Source organism: Notamacropus eugenii, chromosome 3, assembly GCF_028372415.1.
Source record: "Notamacropus eugenii isolate mMacEug1 chromosome 3, mMacEug1.pri_v2, whole genome shotgun sequence".
NCBI lineage: Eukaryota > Metazoa > Chordata > Mammalia > Diprotodontia > Macropodidae > Notamacropus > Notamacropus eugenii.
In genome coordinates, this window is record NC_092874.1 from 266,212,005 (window position 1) to 266,232,504 (window position 20,500).

Here is a 20,500-nt window from a genome sequence, read left to right on the forward strand (position 1 = left end):
AAGAGTGCTTGTGGTTGCTCATAGACCACAGCACAGACCAGGAGAGGAGTAGACATCTCTTCTTTGATCTTACCACTTTGGAAGAACTGAGCTGAAAACAGCTGTGCAAAATATCTGAAACTTGGGGCGGTATACCTTCCAGTTAACAAAGAGCTCAAATGTGAAGTAATTGACTGGGAAAATGACCAAATGGGGAAAAAATAAGACTATAGAAGGTTAATTGCTTGGTGAAAAGGTATTTTCTTACATCCTTGGGGACAAGGAAGATCAGAGCATACAACTGGAGGAAGATCAAAGCATGTGACCAGAGAAAGACAGTAAGGTCAAGGCTCCTACATACAAAGCCTCCAAGAAAAGTATGAAATGGTCTCACACCATGGAAGAGCTCAAAAACGATCTTGAAAATCAAGGGAAGTAGAGGAAAAATTGGAAAGATAAATGAGAGCAATGCAAGAAAATAATAAAAGATGAGTCAACAGTTTGCTAAAGGAGACCCCCAAAAATGCTGAAGAAAATAATACCTTAAAATAGACTAACCCAAATGACAAAAGAGGTCCAAAAAGGCAATGAGGAGAAGAATGCCTTAAAAAGCAGAATGGGTTAAATGGAGTAGGAGGTCCAAAAGCTCACTAAAGAAAATGATTTCTTGAAAATTAGAAGGGAGCAAATGGAAGCTAATGAATTTATGAGAAATCAAGGAAGTATAAAACAAAACCAAAAGAATGAAAAAAAGATGTGAAGTACCTCATTGGAAAAACAACTCAACTGGAAAATAGATCCAGAATGGATAATTTTTAAAACTTATTGGCCTACCTGAAAACCATGATCAGAAAAGGATCCTAGACATCATCTGTCAAGAAATTATCAAGGAAATCTGCCTTGATGTTATAGAACCATAGGACAGTAGAAATGGAAAGAATCCACTGATCACCTCCTGAAAGAGATCCCAAAAGGAAAACTCCAAGGAATATTGTAGCTAAATTCCAGAGTTCTCAGGTCAAGGAGAAAATAAAAGCAGCCAGAAACAGTTAAAGTATTGTGGAAACACAATCAAGATAATGCAAGATTTAGCAGCTTCTACATTAAGGGATTGGAGGGCTTGGAATATGATATTCTAGAGGTGAAAGGAGGTAGGATTAAAACCAAAAATCACCTACCTACTAAAACTGAGTATAATACTTCAGAGGAAAAAATGGAATTTCAATGTAATAGAGGACTTCCAAGCATTCTTATTGCAAAGGCCAGAGCTGAATAGAAAATTTGACTTTCAAATCTGAGAATCAAGAAAAGTATGAAAAGGTAAAGAGGAAAGGGAAGACATAAAGGACTCGTTAAAGTTGAATTGTTTACAATCTTACATGGAAATATGTTATTTGTAACTCATGATACCTTTCTCAGTATTAGGGTAGTTAGAGGGAAAACATACATATATATACACATGCACACATGCATGTGTATTATATGTGCATGCATGCATATGTGTATGTGTGCACACATGTACATACATGCACATATATGGATGTGTGTGCACATATGTATGCATATGTGTATATAGGTGTATGGATATAGATAGATATACATAGAATATTAAGGGAGGATACCTAAAAAATAAAATAAATTGTTGAGAGGAATGTACTGGGAGAAAGAAAAGGAGACATATAATGTAGTAAATCATCTCATATAAAAGAGCTTTTACAATGGAGGGGAAGCTGGGGGAGGTGAGAGGGAATAAGTGAGCCTTACTCTCATCAGATTTGGCTTAAGGAGGGTATAACACACACTCAGTTAGGTATGGAAATCTATCTTAACCTGCAGGAAGGCAGAGGGGAAGGGGATAGGAGAGGGAGGATAATAGAAGGGGTGCCAGATTGGGAGAAGGGGTCATCAGAAGCAAACAGTATGGTGGGGGAACAGATCAAGTGAAAGGATGGAGTAAATGGAGGGCAGGACAGGATAGAGGGAAATGTAGTTAGTCATTCACAATATGACTGTTATGGAATTATTCTGCCTGGCTACACTTGCATGACCTACTTCGAATTGCTTGCTTTCTCAATGAGCATACTTGGGGAGGGAGGAAGGGAGAGAACGCAGAACTCAAAACTTTAAAAATGAACGTTAAAATTTGTTTTTACATGCAACTAGGAAATAAGATGTACGGGTGTAGGGTATAGAAATCTATCTTGCCTTGTAGGAAGATAGAAGGGAAGGATATGGGAGAAGGGGGAGCGATAGAAGGGAGGACAGCTTGGGAGGAGTGGTTGGGGTGCATAGTGTCCTGGGGTGGGGGGAGAGGAGAGATGGAGAGAAAATTTCAATTTCAAAATCTTGTGGAAATGAATGTTGAAAACTAAAAATAAATAAATTATATAATAATAATAATGAAGTAATAAGTTTTATTTCCTCACTATCTTTTCTAATTCCTTTAATTTCTTTTTCTTCTTTTATTGCTATAGCTAGCATTTCTAATACAATATTGGAGAATAGTGGTGACGATGGGCATCCTTGCTTTACCCCTCATCTTATTCCAAACGCTTGTAGCTTATCCTCATTACAGATAACACTTACTATTGATTTTAGATGAATACTACTTATCATATTAAGGAAAGCTTCATTTATTACTGTACTTTCTAGAGTTTTAGTGGGAGTGAGTATTGTGTTTTGTAGAAAGCTTTTTCTACATTTATTGAAATAATCATATGATTTTGTTGGTTTTGTTATTGATATGGTCAGTTATGTCAATGGTTTTCCTAATTTTGAGCCAGTCCTACATTCCTGGTATGAGTCCCACCTGCCTCTAACATAGGGTCTTGGTAATGTGATCTCTTTGCTAGTATTTTATTTAAAATTTTTGTATCAATCTTCATTAGAGAAATATTTGTCTGGAGTTTTCTTTCTGTGTTTTTGCTCTTCCCATTTTAGGTGCCAGCACTATATTTGTGTTTTAAAAGGAATTTGGTAGGACTCCTTCTTTGCTTATTTTTTCCAGTTTAGGTAGTATTGGAATTAATTGTTCTTTCAATGTTTGGTAGAATTAACTTGTGAATACATCAAGTGTTGGGGAATTTTTTTCTTAGGGAATTAATTGATGCCTTGTTCAATATCTTTTTCTAAAGTAAGATTATTTGAATATTCTACTTCCTCTTCTGTTAATCTTGGCAACTTATAGTTTTGTAAGTATCCATTTCAGTTGGATTGTTAGATTTATTGTCACAAAAATGTAATTGGTCAAAATAGTTCTTAATAATTACTTTAAGTTCCTCTTTATTGCTTTTGAATCCACCCTTTGCATTTTTGATACTGGCAGATTTTTTTAATCAAATTAAATATTGACTTTTCTATTTTATTGATTTTTTTCCCATTATACCTACTCCTGGTTTTATTTGTTATTTAAATGATTTTCTTACTTTCCATGTTATTCATCTGTCTTTGGATTTTCACAATTTTCAACTTGGTATTTATTTGGGGATTTTAAATTTGTTCTTTTTCTGGTTTTTTTAGTTGCTTCCCCAGTTCATTGATCTGTTTCTTCCCCTCAGATTTATTGATGTAAGCATTTAAAGTTATAAATTTTCTTTTTGTACTCACATAAGTCAGTTTGTTCGGCCATTCCCCAATAATTGAATCTACAATTTTTCATCTTTTTGTTGTTAAAAATCATACTATTGCTGATATTTAAATGTGGGACAATTCTAACTATCTCTACGCTCTCTTGGGATGTAAAATCAGTGGTTAGGCTCACTTGGTCAAAAGTATGAACAGTTCAGTGACTTTTGTTTATAATTCCAAATTATTTTCCAGCATGGGCCAATTCAGAATTCTACTATCAGTGAAATATATAAACAGTGAGATGTATAAAAATATATAAATAAACAGGTATGTATCCATATACCTGTACACTTACATATACATACATATGCACACGTATTTTGTGTTTATATATGTGTGTGTGTGTGTAAATAACCCATAATCAGTAAACAAAAAAAGCCAAAGTAGCCAACAGTAACCAGTCATCTTAAATTATCCACCAGTGATTGCCCCTTTTGTCCTTTGTGTAGCTCCATCACATATATGCATAAATTAAGTACTTGTTGGGTGGGCATATAGGTATTGAGAGCCTCTAGATAGGTGTGAGATATAAATGTATAAGATAAGGAGGAGACAAGGATTTTTTATTTCAAATATCAATAGTCATCATGTTTGTTATTCCATTCCCTCACAGTCTTTACATTTATAATTATAAAACAAATATGAATCAAATTTCTAGGGATATAATAAATAGTACATAGTTAATAGAGAAATCAGTTGTCCCCTAGATTAGTAAAGTTAATAGAGATATCAAGTATTCCCAAAAGAATCAAATTTAATTTTAAGTAAAATTAAGTTATGATCCACAAATCTTTTAGTATCCTTATAAAGATGATCCTTCCTTCTTTAATATATTTCATAAATTGGTGGCTATTTCCAAATCAGAGAGAGAGAATTTGTTAGTATGAATATATTCCATATATACGTATGTAAATTTAAAATTAAGATAGATAGTACAGTTCAAAAATTTAGAGGACAAATCACCAAATTTTAAGTATGAATTCATATTTATTTGGCTATACATATATAATATTTGTAATGCATTAATATCTCAGAAGAGTGGAGGAAATGAGGCACCCTTTCAGTTTCTCATGTATCCTATATGTATATATATATATATATATATATATGCAGATACATATTTATCATATTAGCATATATATAGTACATACAATTAAGCATTAGAATTATATATATGTTTGCATATACATAATTATCATTCTATTCATGATTATATTCCAATTTCATTGTACTCTAAAAGACTGATTAGTTTATATAAAAAGAAATTATTTATGAATTTTCAAAGTTTATATAGATTTTAAATCTGAGACTAAAAGTTTAAAACCAGTTTTCTAATTATCATGTTTTAGAAGATCAAACAATTATTATAAAGCACAGACATTTCTTATTTCTACGTAAATTTTAGCCAAGTATGTTGCAGAACTTGTAGTAATGGATGTTTGAGGGGTTGTGAGAAGGGAGAGAAAAGAACACTCTCTTCACCACCTCATCCCCATCTCCTCCACAAGGAGGACTTCCCCTCCTTATAAGGGCTTAGCTTTGTATTGCTATAGTAAATTAAAAGTTTAAACCTCTAGCAAAGTGTTTTCTGAGAAGGCTGAAAACTGTTCTTTTTTCTAATCTGAGGGTACTTTTTTCTCCCTTTTAAAAATTTAATTCCAAATTTATAGGGCTTTTAAAAAATTTAACAGTACTAAGATTCTGAATTCTCTTATCCCATACTTTGATGTATGTGTTGCATTTTCCAATATTAGCACAGGCTGACAATTACAAAATATCAAGACTGCATACTTTCCAATTTCAAAGTCATAGCTAAAACATTTTCATTTACAGCTTCAAGATCTTTGAAAGGTATATATGCAGTTTTTCATTCTTACAGGAAAAACAAACAAATTCCTAACACAACTTTTTCAAATTCATTTTTAACATCATATTCTGTATATTTTAGAGATTAAAAACCCCTAATATTTTTTTTCCAACAATAAAGTATGCTTGAGTCATATTTGGGAAAAGTTAGTTCAAAAAATAACCATGTAATCATAAATTCAGCAAAATGAGGGATGGTTAAGAGAGTTAATTTGCTTCTAATAATCCTTTTGAACAAGGAAATAAATCAGAGATCATTGCTTTCTTTTTAAAGAAATCTTTTAACACAAGGAAAATATACAGGTCTGTTAAAAAAATATTTTCCCCTTACCTGGGAAACACAACAAAGGCATAAAACATATATCATATGGGATATAACAAGAGCAACTCCTGTGTTCTCTAATTTCAGCTTCTGTGATAGGTATCAGAAAAGAATGAATGAATGAATGAATGAATGAATGAATGAATGAATGAAGTATTAAGCACTTACTTTGTGCAAAGCACTGTGCTAAGTGTTGGGGATGTAAATAGAAAAATAAGATGATCCCTACTCTCAAGAGGTTCATTTTCTAATAGGGGAGACAACACATACAAAAGATTTCATGTGTAAGTCAGATAGAAAATATTCCATTGTTCTTAGAGTGCAAATGGTATGTTTTGCTTTTAATATCATTTCCCCTCATAAAGTCATATCAGTTTCTGATGTTGAACCATTGGATGGCGCCAAGGACTTAAGTGATAAGATCTTTTCTGATCTTTAGTAGCTGTTGCTGTGGCACCTGCAGGAGTAGTTGCCAGTCTGTATTTCTATAGGATGGTGGCTGAGGTTATTGGGTTGGAAGCATTGCTATTCCAAAGGCTCTTGAGTTTGCTGTCTTGGGCTTTCTCCATCTGAGTCTGTGGGGAAATGGTGGTCAAGATGGTGGCTGGACTTTTTTTTAGAACATGATGCCTCTCATCTCTCCATCAGGATACCTTGCTGATTCATCAAGGCTGTTTTGCCTGCCCTGTAGGTGGCAACTGGTTGTCAGTTAGTAGGACTGACTGGTACCTTCTCCATGAGAGTTGCTTCCCTGGAACATGGCTGTAAGGACTGGGCTTGGAAGAAAGACTAAGGGGGTACTGCCACTCTCAATGCTCATAGATACTGAGTGCAAACTTACTTTTTTTCATATCCAGTTTAATAATACATATATCACAACTCCTCATGAAGTTCAGCATATATGTATGTATGCATGTGCGTACACATACAATTAAATATTATATGTATTTTGAAAACCAAACTCAAAATATTTTAATTTGTTTAGGTTATTTTCTCATCCCCATGTAATAAGTATCATCATATGCAATATTTTCCTTATTTTTCAAGTTAACGATATCTCTGAAGATTGGAAGAGGAGAACCCCTCCTTTCAAATATTTTTGGTTTTTCATGTTTCATTCTAAGTGGTCAAATTCATAATGAAAACAAATTAACAATTGCTTAAATTGAGCTTCAAAACACATAGATATTTGAGAAACTTAGTTTTTTTTTTTTAAAATTGAGTTCTACATTCTCTCCTCTCCCTTCCTCTTCTCTCCTCTCATTCATACAAGCAGTTTGATATAGGTTATACATGTGCAGTAATACAAAACATTTTCCTTTTAGTCATATTGTGAAAGAAAACAGAGACCAAAAAAAATCTCCAAAGAAAAATAAAGTAAAAAAATATGCTTCAATTTACATTCAGTCTCCATCATTTCCTTCTCTGGAGGTAGATAGCATTTTTCAACATGAGTCTTTCAGAATTGTTTTAGATCATTGTGTTGCTGAGGAAAGCTAAGTCATTCATAGTTAATCCTTGAACAGCATTGTGGTTACTTTGCATGATGTTTTTCTGGTTCTGCTTATTCCACTTTGTATCAGTTTATTTAAGTCTTTCTAGGTTTTTCTGAAAGCATCTTGTTAATTATTTCTCATAGAACAATGATGTTCTGTCATAGTCATATACCACAGCTTGTTCAGGTATTCCTCAATTCATGGACATCAATTCATGGACATTTTCAGTTCATTGCCATCACAAAAGAGACCTGCTATAATTTTTTTTTTTTTGCATTTATAGGTCCTTTTCCTTTAAAAAATTCTTTGAGATATAGACCTCTATGAGCAAAGACCTCGGCATACATGGGAAGGCCTCCTGTACAGGTTCTTAGATCTGCTTTTGTAAAAGGAAAGGCAACATTTGAGAGGTTAACAGTGAACTTTAATCAAGCACATGTATCATTCACGTAGTTCAGGGGGAAAAGTCAGCACCCTGAACTTCAGAGAATATACAAACAGAAATTGCAAGAAGAAATTATAAACAGGAAGTCCAACAGGCAGGGCTTCCAACTGTCTGACCATAGACAATACATACATCATTACCAAAGAGAAGCACCACATCTGGGTTTTCAAAGCCAGGGGGTGCTTCTTAAAACAGCTGCCCAGAGTCTCATCTGGCACACAAACCTTCTTCCAAAAATAAGTCCCAAAGTAAAATCTCACATCAGGGTTGGAGGGCATGACTCTCATGACCCTGTGTCTCATTAGAAATTAACAAAAGGTGTGTGAGGCCTATTAATGGGTGGGAGAGATCTTTAAGTCTTCCCCCCACTCACCATTAACCTTACATTCACCTTACAAACCTAATGGTGGCATTGCTGGGTCATAGAGGATGCATAGTTTTATAGGTTACCAGCATATTTTTAATCTTTTTAAATTTTTAATTATTAAGATAGGTTCTGCTCAGCTAGGACTCCAATTCAGTTCATCTATCCATCCATATGTAGATGTAAACAAAACAAGCAAGTTTTCCAGCTTCTCCCACAAATACTCATGCCTTTAGAAACCAAATATTTTCTCAGTTTCATGCACACTCACGTATTCAGTTAAAAAAAATCAGATCTAGACATTATTTTCTGCCCACCACACTCCACCCATGTTCACTGTCATATCAGTTAAATCTTGAAAATAAAAACTCATGTAGATGGTGGAGTTCCTTTAATTGAAATTACAGAAACATGTAGGGAAGACAATAAGGAGCTACAGGTTTGGAGCCTGTATGTCAAGGAAATCCAGACTTCTACAGGTGAAATGCTCAGCTGGACCAGGAAGGAAAAACAAAAACATAAAAAATAGATGATTTTATCTCTTTAGGATATAGACCTAGTAGTGGTATTACTGGATCAAAGGACACACACAGGTTTATAGCCCATTGGGCATAATTCCAAATTGCAGAATGGTTGGATCAGTTCACAACTCCACCAATAATGTGTTAGTGTCGATTTTTCCACATCCCCTCCAATATTTGCCATTTTCCTTTTCTGTCATATTAGCCAATCTGAGGACGTACCTCAGAGTTGTTTTAATTTGCATTTTTCTAATCAGTAGCGATTTAGAGAATTTTTATATGATATAGATAGCTTTGTTTTCTTCTTCTGAAAATTGCCTGTTCATATCCTTTAACCATTTATTACTCATAAATTTAACTCATTTCCCTCTAAATTTAAGAGATGAAGCCTTTGTCAGAGACACTTGCTGTAAAATTTTCCCCATTTTCTTTATAACCTTGGCTATATCTTCTCTGTTAAGATTTAGTCATTTTTGTGATGCTGTTTGGTGTTCCTCTTGTCCAGTGCTTTTCTTGAAGAAAGTATTTCTAATCTGTAGACATGAGGCTTCTGTCTATTAAAAAAGCGTTTCCCAGTTCTCTTATTTCTTGATCCTAAACCATATATTTCAGTTTAGGTTTTGCTCCTTTTTCCTATGCCCTTCTTTGCATTAAAGTTACTGAATTTTAAGATATATTTTGATTTCACTTAAAGATTCTAATTCAGTTATTTGTTGATTTTTTTTTTTTACCATCACATCTCAGGCAATAGATGTTGGTGTATAAGCTTCATGACAATTCATTGCTTATGTTTATCATGGCACACAGCAAGATAACTAAGCATTCCATGAAATTATATTTTTTGTTGCCTTTTGGGGTCACAATTAAAACCACCAATACCCACTCCTTTATTTGTCTCTCCAACAAGAACATATGCATTCGTGTTCTATTTGCCTGTAACTTTCTTATATCTTGGCTTTGTTTGCATAAAGGATATCAGTATTCATAGGATCATAGTTTTAGAACTGGAAGGGACCTTAAAGGCCATTGAATTTAATGCATTCTTTTGCAAATAAAGAAACTGAGAGGTGAAGTGAGTTGATATTGTTAAGTTCCTGCTATATCATATCAACCAATTGGATGTTGTACAAGGACCTAATATTTGCAGTTCAGTTAACGTTTAAATGACTAAGAACATACTCTGTCCCTTCCACCACTTTGCCACTCTTATTGCCATAATGACCACAGAGGACCACAGAAGACTTAGGGTATTTTAGATTTTTCTTTGCTTCATTAATTACCATGGCACTAAAAGATTAGTACTTTGTAAATATTATAGTCTTCATTAGGGCCTATTGAAAGAGGTTTTAAAGTAGTAGGCCTGAGTAAGCACAAGTATATAACATAGTTGTGTTGCCATGCTACAGACAGAACATTTTGAATTGAATGATCAGTTTCAACATAGAAACATCTGTGCAGAGTAGCCTACTCATTGATTGGCAGTTTGTAAATCAAGAGTAGTGTGGTGCAAAGGACACTGCACTTGGGATTAAAAGGCTGGGCTTCAGTTCTTAGCCCTTTCATTTATTTGTTCTATGGCTTTGGAAAAGTCATATAACTTCTCTGAGTCTGATCTATCAAAATGGAGTTAATGACGCTTGTCAACACCCCTCTCAGGATTGTTATGAAGACCCAATCAGATATGCCTAAGCAAGGGGAGCAAAACAAGAGAAAGAAAAATATAGGCAGTTTCCCTAATGAATATTGTTGCAAATTTTTTTTTTAAGTACCAGCAGGGAGAGTATAACAATATGTCATTTATGACTAGGTGGGATTTATACCAGGAATGCAAGGCTGGTTCAGTATTAGGAAAACCATAGACAAAATTGGCCATATCAATAACGAAAACATAAAAGATGATATCATTACATCAATAGATGCAAAAAAGCTTTTGACAAAATACAACACCCATTCCTATTAAAAACACTAGAAAGCATAGGAATAAATGGAACCTGGCTTTAAAAGATAAGTAGCATCTATCTGAAACCAAGAACAAGCATTATTTGTAATGGGGATAAGCAAGAAGCATTCCTAATAAGAGGAGGATTGAAGCAAGGCTGCTCATTATTACCACCTTTATTCAGTATTGTATTAGAAATGCTAACTATAGCAAGAAAAGAAGAAAAAGAAATTGAATGAATTAGTATAGGTATTTAGGAAACAAAACTATCACTCTTTGCAAATGATATGCTATACTTAAAGAATCCTTAGAGAATAAAAATTATCTAGTTGAAACAACAATTTCAGCAGAGTTGCAAGATAAAAGTAAACCCACATAAATCATTGTTATTTCTATAAATTAGCAACAATGACCAGCAGCAAGAGATAAAGAAATTCCATTTAACCTAACCACAGATAATATAAAATACTTGGGAGTCTGCCTGCTAAGACAAATCCAGGAACTTTATGAATACAATTACAAAATACTTTTCACACAAATAAAGTCAGATCTAAGCAAGGGGAGAAATATTAATTGTTCATGGGGAGATTGAATCAGTATAATAAAAAATATAATTCTGACAAAATTAATTTACTTAATCAGTGCCTTACCAAACAAATAACCAAAAAAATTACAGAGGTTGAAAAAAATAACAATTCATCTGAAAGAACAAAAGATCAAGAATATCAAGGGAATTAATGAAAAAGAAATATGAAGGATGGTGGCTTAGCAGTACCAGATCTTAAATTGTATAGTAAAGTGGTGATGATCATCAACACAATCTGACACTGAGTGACAGATCAGTGGAGTACATTAGCTACACAAGACACAGTAATAAATGAGTAAAAGACTAAAAAGCTCTTGGGCCAAGAAGTTACTATTTGAAAAAAATTGCTGATAGAACTGGAAAACAGTTTTGCAGAAGTTAGATATTGACAATACTTTACACCGTATTCCAAAATAAGGGGAAAATGGCAACTTGATTTAGTCATAAAGAATGATATAATAAGCAAATTCGGGGACCATGGAAAAGTTTACCTGTCAGATCTATGGATAAGGGAAGAATTTTTGATCAAACAAAAGAGAGTGTTATGGGATTTGAAATAAATAATTTTGGTTACATTAAATTAAAAAGTTTTGCACAAACTAAATTGACATAGCCAAGGTTAGAAGGAAACGGGGAAAGTTTACGGCATTGTCTCCAATAAAGGCCTCATCTCTTAAATTTGTAGAGAATGAGTCACATTTATGAGAATACAAGTGATAATAAATGGTCAAAGGATATGAATAGACAGTTTTTCAGAAGAATAAATCAAAGCTATCTGTATCATATAAAAATACTCTAAATCATTATTGGTTAGAAAGATACAAATTAAAACAACTCAGAGGTATCTTCTCACACCTTTCAGATTGCCTAATATGACAGAAAAGGAAAATGACAAATATTGGAGGGGATGTGCACTAATGCATTGTTGGTGGGGTTGTGAACTGATCCAACTATTCTGCAGTTTGGAACTGTGCCCAATGGACTATAAACCTGTTCATACCCTTTAAACAGTAATGCCACTACTGTGCCTGTATCCTAAAGAGATCAAAGAAAAAGGAAAAGGACTCATGTACAAAAATATATATAACTGCTCTTTTGGCGGTAGTAAAGACTTGAAAATTGATGGGATGGTCATGAATTGGGGAATGGTTAAACAAGTTGTAGTATATGATTGTGATGAAATGCTATTATGTTTAGGAAATGAGGAGCACGATGATTCCCAAATGAGGGCCCTAGTTGGTGGCTGAGCTGAGGTGAAGGTTCAGCATCACACATGATGACATATTTTTGAGATTGTGAATTTTGTGCAACACTGATTTAAATTTATTTATTTAGCAAGAAGAAGAGAAGATAAATGTTGAACTGCAGCAACAACAGAAATTGTGGGAAGAAAATTTAAAGGAACATAAGGTAGCTATATTTGTCGTTTTTATTTGTGAGCATTATGAAAGCTATAGTGCTAATATTACATAAAATGGCATGCCAGCAAATATTTTCATAGTAACATTTCCCTTTTGTGATGAAAAAGAAGTGTATTAACTAAGATTGTTTTACTTCTTGAACTCAATTGATCTAATAGAATTCTATTTGAAAATGTCTTCTATCCCTTCTTTTTTTTAAAGAAGTTTTAGTATTTTAAAAAATGAATTATTCCTCTAAAGGTATGGAATATTGTTTTGGTTGGCAATATCCAAGTATACTGATGCATTAAAGGAAACTCTTATTGGGGTGGTAAAAAGATGATTGGAAATTCCATGCTTTGAAGTGGTTAACCTCTAGCAGTACCAACTCTGTTTTCTTGCCACTATGGAGACCATTCTCTTTGATGTCAACTCCTTCACCTCAGGCTATATAAGAATAAGTTGTTCTGATACATTTTTCTTTGTTCCCAGAATATGTGTGGTGAAAGAGTAGAAATAAAAAGCCATCTACTGATTTCATATTCTTATAACATTCAAGGGTTCTTCTACCCCATACATACATCTGGAATTTCATACACATACATACATATATGCATACGCACATACATACACAAATATATGTATATATATGTTTTTGCATTTATATGTGTGTATATATGTATATATATATATATATATACACATACCTGTGTATGTATATCTATATGCATATCTATATGTATGTGTATATGTATCCTTGAAAATAACAGTATCAGAGCAAATCATATTTCTGCCACTGCTTCTTTATCACTAAGGAGATCTCTTTTCTAATAAAATGAAAAATACTTATTAGAGTCCTGGGAGCTTTCTGTCTGAAAACATTAAAATAATGGTTTTTTTCATACCCTATTCCTCTGGTAAATTTGTTCATTGACTTATAACTTACTGAAAAAAGTTTTTCTCACATATTATAGGTATTTCTTTATAGTGTCATCTGTTTCTCACTGCTCTAGAACTATGGCAGTCAATTTCTGCTACTGAATACCTTCTACTGTTACCTATGACATAATATTGCCTAGATTTTTAACATATAAAAGAATAGGAAATATGGTTTGTAATATTTTGAAAGAATTAACAAATTTCATATTTTAACCAATTAAATATTTTCCATTCTTTAAAATGTGATTATAACTTTATTAGAATTAACCAATTTTCAGTATTTGATACTTCAGTATGTTGTCTTAATCATTTTATTTATATTTAATTATTTCTTATTTTAATTTAGGAGTTTATCAGAAGATTGCAGTTACAAATGGAGGAGGAAAGAAGAGGTTTGGAAGACCTAAAGGCTAAAGAAAGACAACATTTGGCAAATCTGCAGCATAATGCAGCCATAAAAATCCAGGCTAGGTATCGAACATTTGTAGCATATCAAAAATATGGATCAGTTATAAAAGAGCGGCTAAAGAACAAAAAGGAAAAGAAAGAAATGCTAGAAAAACAAAAACAAGAATGGAAGGAAACGGCAGAAAAAATTCGACAAAAGGATGAAGAAAGAATGAAAAAAATGGAAGAGAGAATGAAAAAGCAAAAAGAAATAAAACTTCAAAGCCAAAAAGAACAAGAGAAGAGGCAGGAGGAATATGAAAAAAAGAAGAAAGTTTTAAAATTTAAAAAAGAACAACAACAGTTAATGGAAGAAGCAAAAATAAGAGAAGAGCTATCTGAAGAGTTGGTAATGAAAACAGAAAATGAAAAAAAAGAAGATCCGGTGGTGAAAAAAGAAAGCAAAAAAAGAGGTCTGATGGTGAAAAAAGACAGCAAAAAAAGTGAAGAGTGGGCCAAAGAATTGTTAGTGAAAAAAGAGAACAAAAAAGAAAATACAGCCAAAGATATTTCAGTGAAGTTTTTTACAAAGAAAAAAGATATGGCCCCAAAACCATTAGTGGAAAAAGAAACCAATGAAAAAGGAGATGCAACCAAACATGTAACACCAGAAAATGAATTGAAAAAAATAAACATAGCTGAACAGGAACCTATGCAAAAATTAAAGCAGGAACCACTCGGGAAAAACATATCAAGACAAGCAATCATAACAGAATTTAAAAATGAACAGAATGGAAATCTAGGAGAACATCAAGAGGTGGATGAATTAAAAAGTGAAAAGAAATCAAATGAGAGTCTAGTCAAAGATTTCACTACATCACAAAAGAATGAATTTAAAGAAAATGTGACAATCTGCCTAGAGTTAGAGCAGGAAAGAGGAAAAGTAGGTTCAGTAGATGAAAACAAGGGAAACGAATTCCAAGAAACCCAAGAGTATGAGGAGGTGAGAAATAATCCAGAACAGAATAAAAACAAACAGAATCAGCAGGAAGAAGATTCTGAAATAATAAAAAAGGGAAAGATTGCAGAAAGTCATAAAGAAGACAGTCACTTCAGAGCTTCATTAAACCACACGTTTTCACTCTTGAAAGCAGAAAGTCATGAAAACGCCATCAGCAGTGTGAGTGGGATGGTACCAGCCAAAGAAAGTGACTCTCAAGCTATTCATAATGATGAAAGCTCAGAAATAAATATTCTGACAGGTGGTGAAACTATAATTCTTAACACCTCTGATATTGCTCTAAATGTGGAAAGTAGTTTATGCAAGGAAAAATCTGTTATCTTTATACCACCATCTAATGACTGCACAGGTGACTGTGATAAAAGCTCATCAGTATCTGAACAAGCCACAACATCTGTTATCAGTGAAATATCCAGGGAGGTTTGTGGACATGGAGTAGAAAGTAAAAGCATCTCCGCTTATTCTCTAGCCAAGATAACAATTTCAGCTTCAGTTGAAGAAAAAAGACTGGCTTGGATAAAGACCTGTAGACCCTGGCTTGAAATCTTGAGGGAAAGCCAAAGAAAGAAAGTAGTTAAAAGAAACAGACCTAGGAAGTGCTCAGTCAGCAAGCTGCCTCCTCTGAATGCAGGGGCAATCCTTCAAGGTGGACTGTGGAGTACCTTACAGCAGGTAGTGTTTTTTTCTTCATGGCAGTGTTTCATTTTTATATTTAAAGCATTCAGAACATAAACTTTCATTTATATCTGTCTATCTGTCTGTCTATCTATCTATCTATCTATCTATCTATCTATCTATCTATCCATATACACACATATGATACTAGTGATTCACACTCTTCCCCCTGCCTCAGATGTATATACAGATATAGATAGATAGATATAGATATATGTGTGTGTATGAGAATTATTAGTGTCATCAGTGTGGCCTATCATCCATCCTTTCTCCCCTGATGCAGATTACAGCCCCTCTGTAGCTCCATAGATGGTCTTCCAGAGTTATTATGGCCATAAAATTCATCACTTTGCAAATCTTAACTTAGCTAGGAAGATCTTCATTTTCTATCATTAGCACCATGCATGATCTTGGAGCTTGGTTGGACCTGCCAGAGCTTGTGTATCCCTGACGTAACCTCTGAGAACCTAAGGGCCACCTGCACTTTTACGTATGGACATCTAAACTTAGAGTAGTCTAGAAAAATATTCTTTTTTATAATATGGCCTAAACATACTACTTTCTGGCACATTTAATGGAAACACTTTGGATATTCCCCTTGATTTAAGTAAGGCACAATTTTTGACTCATCCCTTTAAGTTTGTGATATTTGTGTCCCTTATTAAACTCTGTTTTCCTATATGTGGGATATTGCTTAAGGCTTCCTACTGGGATGTCCAAAGTCTTTCATCGTTGTACTTAAGGTAATCTCACTAAGAAATAGCTTTTTTTTCCTTATAGTAGCCCTGCCTTTTTGTTCTTGGTAGCTCCCCTCTTTGGGATTAAAGTGAATTTAACATGAAAAAGGGATTTTGATCAAATTCCTTTACTTTTTCTACAGAAGTTTGACAACCAGTCACCATATTAATTTTGAAAGCAAATTTTAAAATCATTTACAACAACATAACGTTTTTAAAAATATTTAAATATATTTAAAATATCAGGTTCTTTGTAAACAGAGACAAGTTTCCCTTCCTTTGCTTGTTTGGTATTTGACTTATTTGTGAGCACTCATTCTTCAACTGTATACTAGTGTTTCTTACCTATCAAAAGCTTTCCTTCTGTTGATTTTCTGACTTCCTAGCATTGTTTTATGATATCCAGGTCACTCATTATTTTTTGTTCCATTCTATAAGACCTTTCAAAAAGAACAAGTTACATATCTGAAGTGGCAATTTATTGAACATGAATCCTTATAGACAGATTGCTAACATTCTACTGTCCCCACAATTAAGATTGAATATATTGATTGCATTTTACAAATGTGAGTTTTTATTTTATATAACATTTTTTCTCCTTTTTGTTTGAAAGAACCGAAGAAATAGAAACAATTGGCATGTTAAGGACTTCACAAAGACTTCTTTTAGTAAAATAAAGTTGGTAACTCTGGATCATTTCCATCATTATGATACTTTGCTCAGTAGCATACAATTTAAGGATCTCTGATTATAGATAATTAACACCATTTTATGTGTATAATATTCTAAATAATGCACTGTCCTTTAGCATTTTGGCGTCTTGATGTCAATAATAGATTTCATAAGGTATTTACAAGAATTTTTTTATATACTGCATCTCTACACAGCATGATTGATAACATTTTAGCCACTGATTAACATTTTTGTTAACTCAGAGTAATTTGCCTTATTTATTGCACAACTAAATTGAACAAACTATTATTTTGACAATTTTTCATTTACTTATATTTTCAGTGTATATATATACATATATATATAAACACATATATATGTATATGTAGGTAAATATAAATACATACATATGCCAATGCAAATAGATAGTGAGTCTGGCTTAGACCATTAATAGATTGACCATAGTATTTTTTGATGGAGAAACTATATATATATATATATATATATGTACCTACATTATGATTTATATAAACCATTGACAAATAGGTAACCTTAAAAAAGTTTAGTTCAGGTAAATGTGATCACATATTTATAAAGAATTTGAAGGGTAAAAAGTGTGAAAGTTATATTTTACTACAAAGAGTAAAATGACTCACCTCCTATGTAAATGAGGAGGAAGGTCTCTGAGAGTACTCCATGAAGCCTATCTAATAATACTAAACATCGTCATCCATAACATTATAGAAGATTGTGATTACCATAATGTCTAGGTAAGGGAAAATATCATTTTCCAGGGTAAGACCTAGTATGTTTAAAGTTACTTAAATCATATCAGATATATTTAGATGGAAATTCAGTTTTCTTGCGAATTTTCAAGTCATTTCTGAATAATTTTATCTTCATTTCTTATAAAATTAAATGTTATAGATTTTCTGGTATTCATTTCTATATGTTTTCTGTGTGCATTATATTAAAATTAGATTCATTTAATCAAATGTGTGAGAATAAAGGTTTTTTTGTTGTTGATGTTTTTTGTTTAGTCAGGGGGCACCAGTGGCCCTGGAGAAGCCCTGTCTAGCACAAGGAATGAAGTCCCATACTTAAGACTCAAATTTAGCCTGCATTCTATACTGGAGAAAACCCAGCTCCTTAAAGAGAGGAATCAGTATAACCTTACTCCTGGAGTTATGGGGGGAAACTTCTGATATTGTTCCCCCCTCCCAAAATTAAGTGTCTGCTAGACAGTTAGCAGATACAGGTCATCTTTCTCCTTCACCAGGAAAAAGATACTCAAAACATGCCACAAGTAAAGTGAAGGATACTACAAATCAGAAAACTATATAATGAGAATAATGTTTGTATGATTTGATATTAATATTACAACAGTTCTATTACATTGTAAAACTGTATGGTATTTCACCAACATTTATTAATATTTGGTATACAGAGTGAGCACTAACAAAAGAATGATTTTATAAGCCACGATCATAGGAAGATAAATAAACCCTGTGAAAATTTTGCCATGAGACTAATATGAAAATCTTACTCTTTTCTTCTGTTTTTGGTTTTGTTTTCATTTGAAAGTTTATTAATTATAAACAATTACTTGAATTATTTTGACCTATTATGGGGAGCAATATAAAAAAGTGTTAGTTTAAAAGGGGGTGAATAATTGGCAAATATAGGGCACAAATTTATATATGTCTGGCTTAATAACATTTTTCCTGACCGATTATTTAAATAAATTATTTGTAAGGCTGAGAATTACATATTTTCAGTAGGCTGGAGTAACAGTGTCGCACACCTGATTTTATTGAATTTTCTAGGTTACAACAGTAACATTTCAAGATTTGCCAGGTTGTAGTCTTTCCACGTTGTCAGAATGTACAAGTCTTCAATTCCTGACTCTCAGGCGTTGTGGATTAACTGCTCTGGAAGGACTGAGTAACTGCAAAAAATTGAAGTACATTGATGTACAGGTATTTTCTTCAGTGTTTCTCTCTAGTGTTTATTCTGTGATACAAGGTAAAATGTTTTGTGTGGATATCAAACAAATAATGGTTTGGGGGAAATACCTATGACTAGGATAGAAATACAGTTCAGTGCACCTCAGGGAACACGTTAGAGGAAATTGGACAATGAGCCTAAATTTGGGAGTAGAGGGAGCTAGAGTGTGGCCTGCTCCCTAGACTACCAAAGTGTTATGTTATGATTAATAGAAGAAACAACATGATCTCAAATAATATGTTTCATTTCTTTTTAACTCTCTTTGTGAGAATATAGAGTGTTCTTGTTAGGAAAATTAATATTTTTAGCACAGTTTTTGCATCAATATGAAAAATTTTCTAACAAGGAAAGCTGACCCAAAATGGGCTGTCTCACAAGACTGTCACGGTAGGTGACTCTTGGACAAGTATTTTGTAGAGGGAATTCCTATTCATGTATAGTTTATACTAGCCAACTTCAGAAGTCCTTCCAGCCCTGACATTCTGAGATTCAAGATTTTGTAAAAAATAATTCTTTTCAGATTTTATACATTTCTCCCAGTTCAGTCCACAGGTACCAACTGGAGCATATTTCATCCTTTTGTATTAAAACTTTTCTAATACCTAAATTGACCTATCAAGTATCCTTTGAGTTTTCTCTTCTAACTAAACACTCTTAGTCCTTCAACTGTTATGCCTGTAGCATAGTTTTCTAATCATCTTGCTAGGCTGGTCTTTCTCCTATGGAGGTTCTCCATTTTATCACTGTTCTTTGTAAACTATAAAACTCAGAACTGAATGAAATACTTTAAATGTGGTCTAACCAAACATACTACATTAGAACTAATGCCCTTCTCATTTTGGTATAAATCACATTTTTTTTTTTTTTTGCCATACCATTGACTTCTTTTAAATTTATTTATTTATTTATTCTTAAAATTTGTTTTCAGTTTTCTACAATTATTTCCATAAGTCTTAGATTTTCTCCTCTTCCATCCCCGAGATGGCATGCACTCTTATATGATTTCTATACATGCATTCTTATTAAGCACATTTTTACATTAGCCATGTTGCATAGAGGAATTAAAATGAATAGAGAAAATCATGAGAAAAAACAAACCAAACCAAAACATAAGACAAAATGATCTGCTTCATTCTGCGTTCCAATTCCATAGTTCTTTCTTTGAATGTGGATGACATTTTGCATCGAGTCCTTTAGGAATGTTTTAGGTCCTTGCATTGCTGTGAAGGGCTAGGTCTGCCAGAAAAATTCCTAGCATACTATGGTTGTTATTGTGTACAGTGTTCTCCTGGTTCTGCTCCTTTCATTCAGCATCAGTTCATATAAGGCCTTCCAGGACTCTCTGAAGTCTTTCTGTTCCTCATTTCTTATAGTGCAGTAGTATTCCATTACATTCATATACCACAACTTGTTCAGCCATTCCCCAATTGATGGGCACCCCCTTGGTTTTTAGTTCTTCACCACCACAAAGAGAGCTGTTATAAGTATTTTTGTACATGGGATATCCTTTCCCATTT

General features: G+C 33.2%; 1 protein-coding gene across 7 annotated transcripts in view; it reads left to right on the forward strand.

Annotated features, from left to right (window-relative positions):
* LRRIQ1 (leucine rich repeats and IQ motif containing 1) overlaps positions 1-20,500 on the forward strand; it is a 297,422-nt gene that overhangs the window by 21,735 nt on the left and 255,187 nt on the right. For all 7 annotated transcript variants that reach the window (XR_011977307.1, XM_072655502.1, XM_072655506.1 and 4 more), the window contains exons 7-9: positions 12,481-12,555; positions 13,831-15,564; positions 18,803-18,955. Coding sequence is in view for 6 of the 7 variants with exons in the window: in XM_072655502.1 (XP_072511603.1) it covers positions 12,481-12,555; positions 13,831-15,564; positions 18,803-18,955 (1,962 nt within the window). In the remaining variant the exon portion in view is untranslated. The remainder of the gene's footprint in view (positions 1-12,480; positions 12,556-13,830; positions 15,565-18,802; positions 18,956-20,500) is intronic.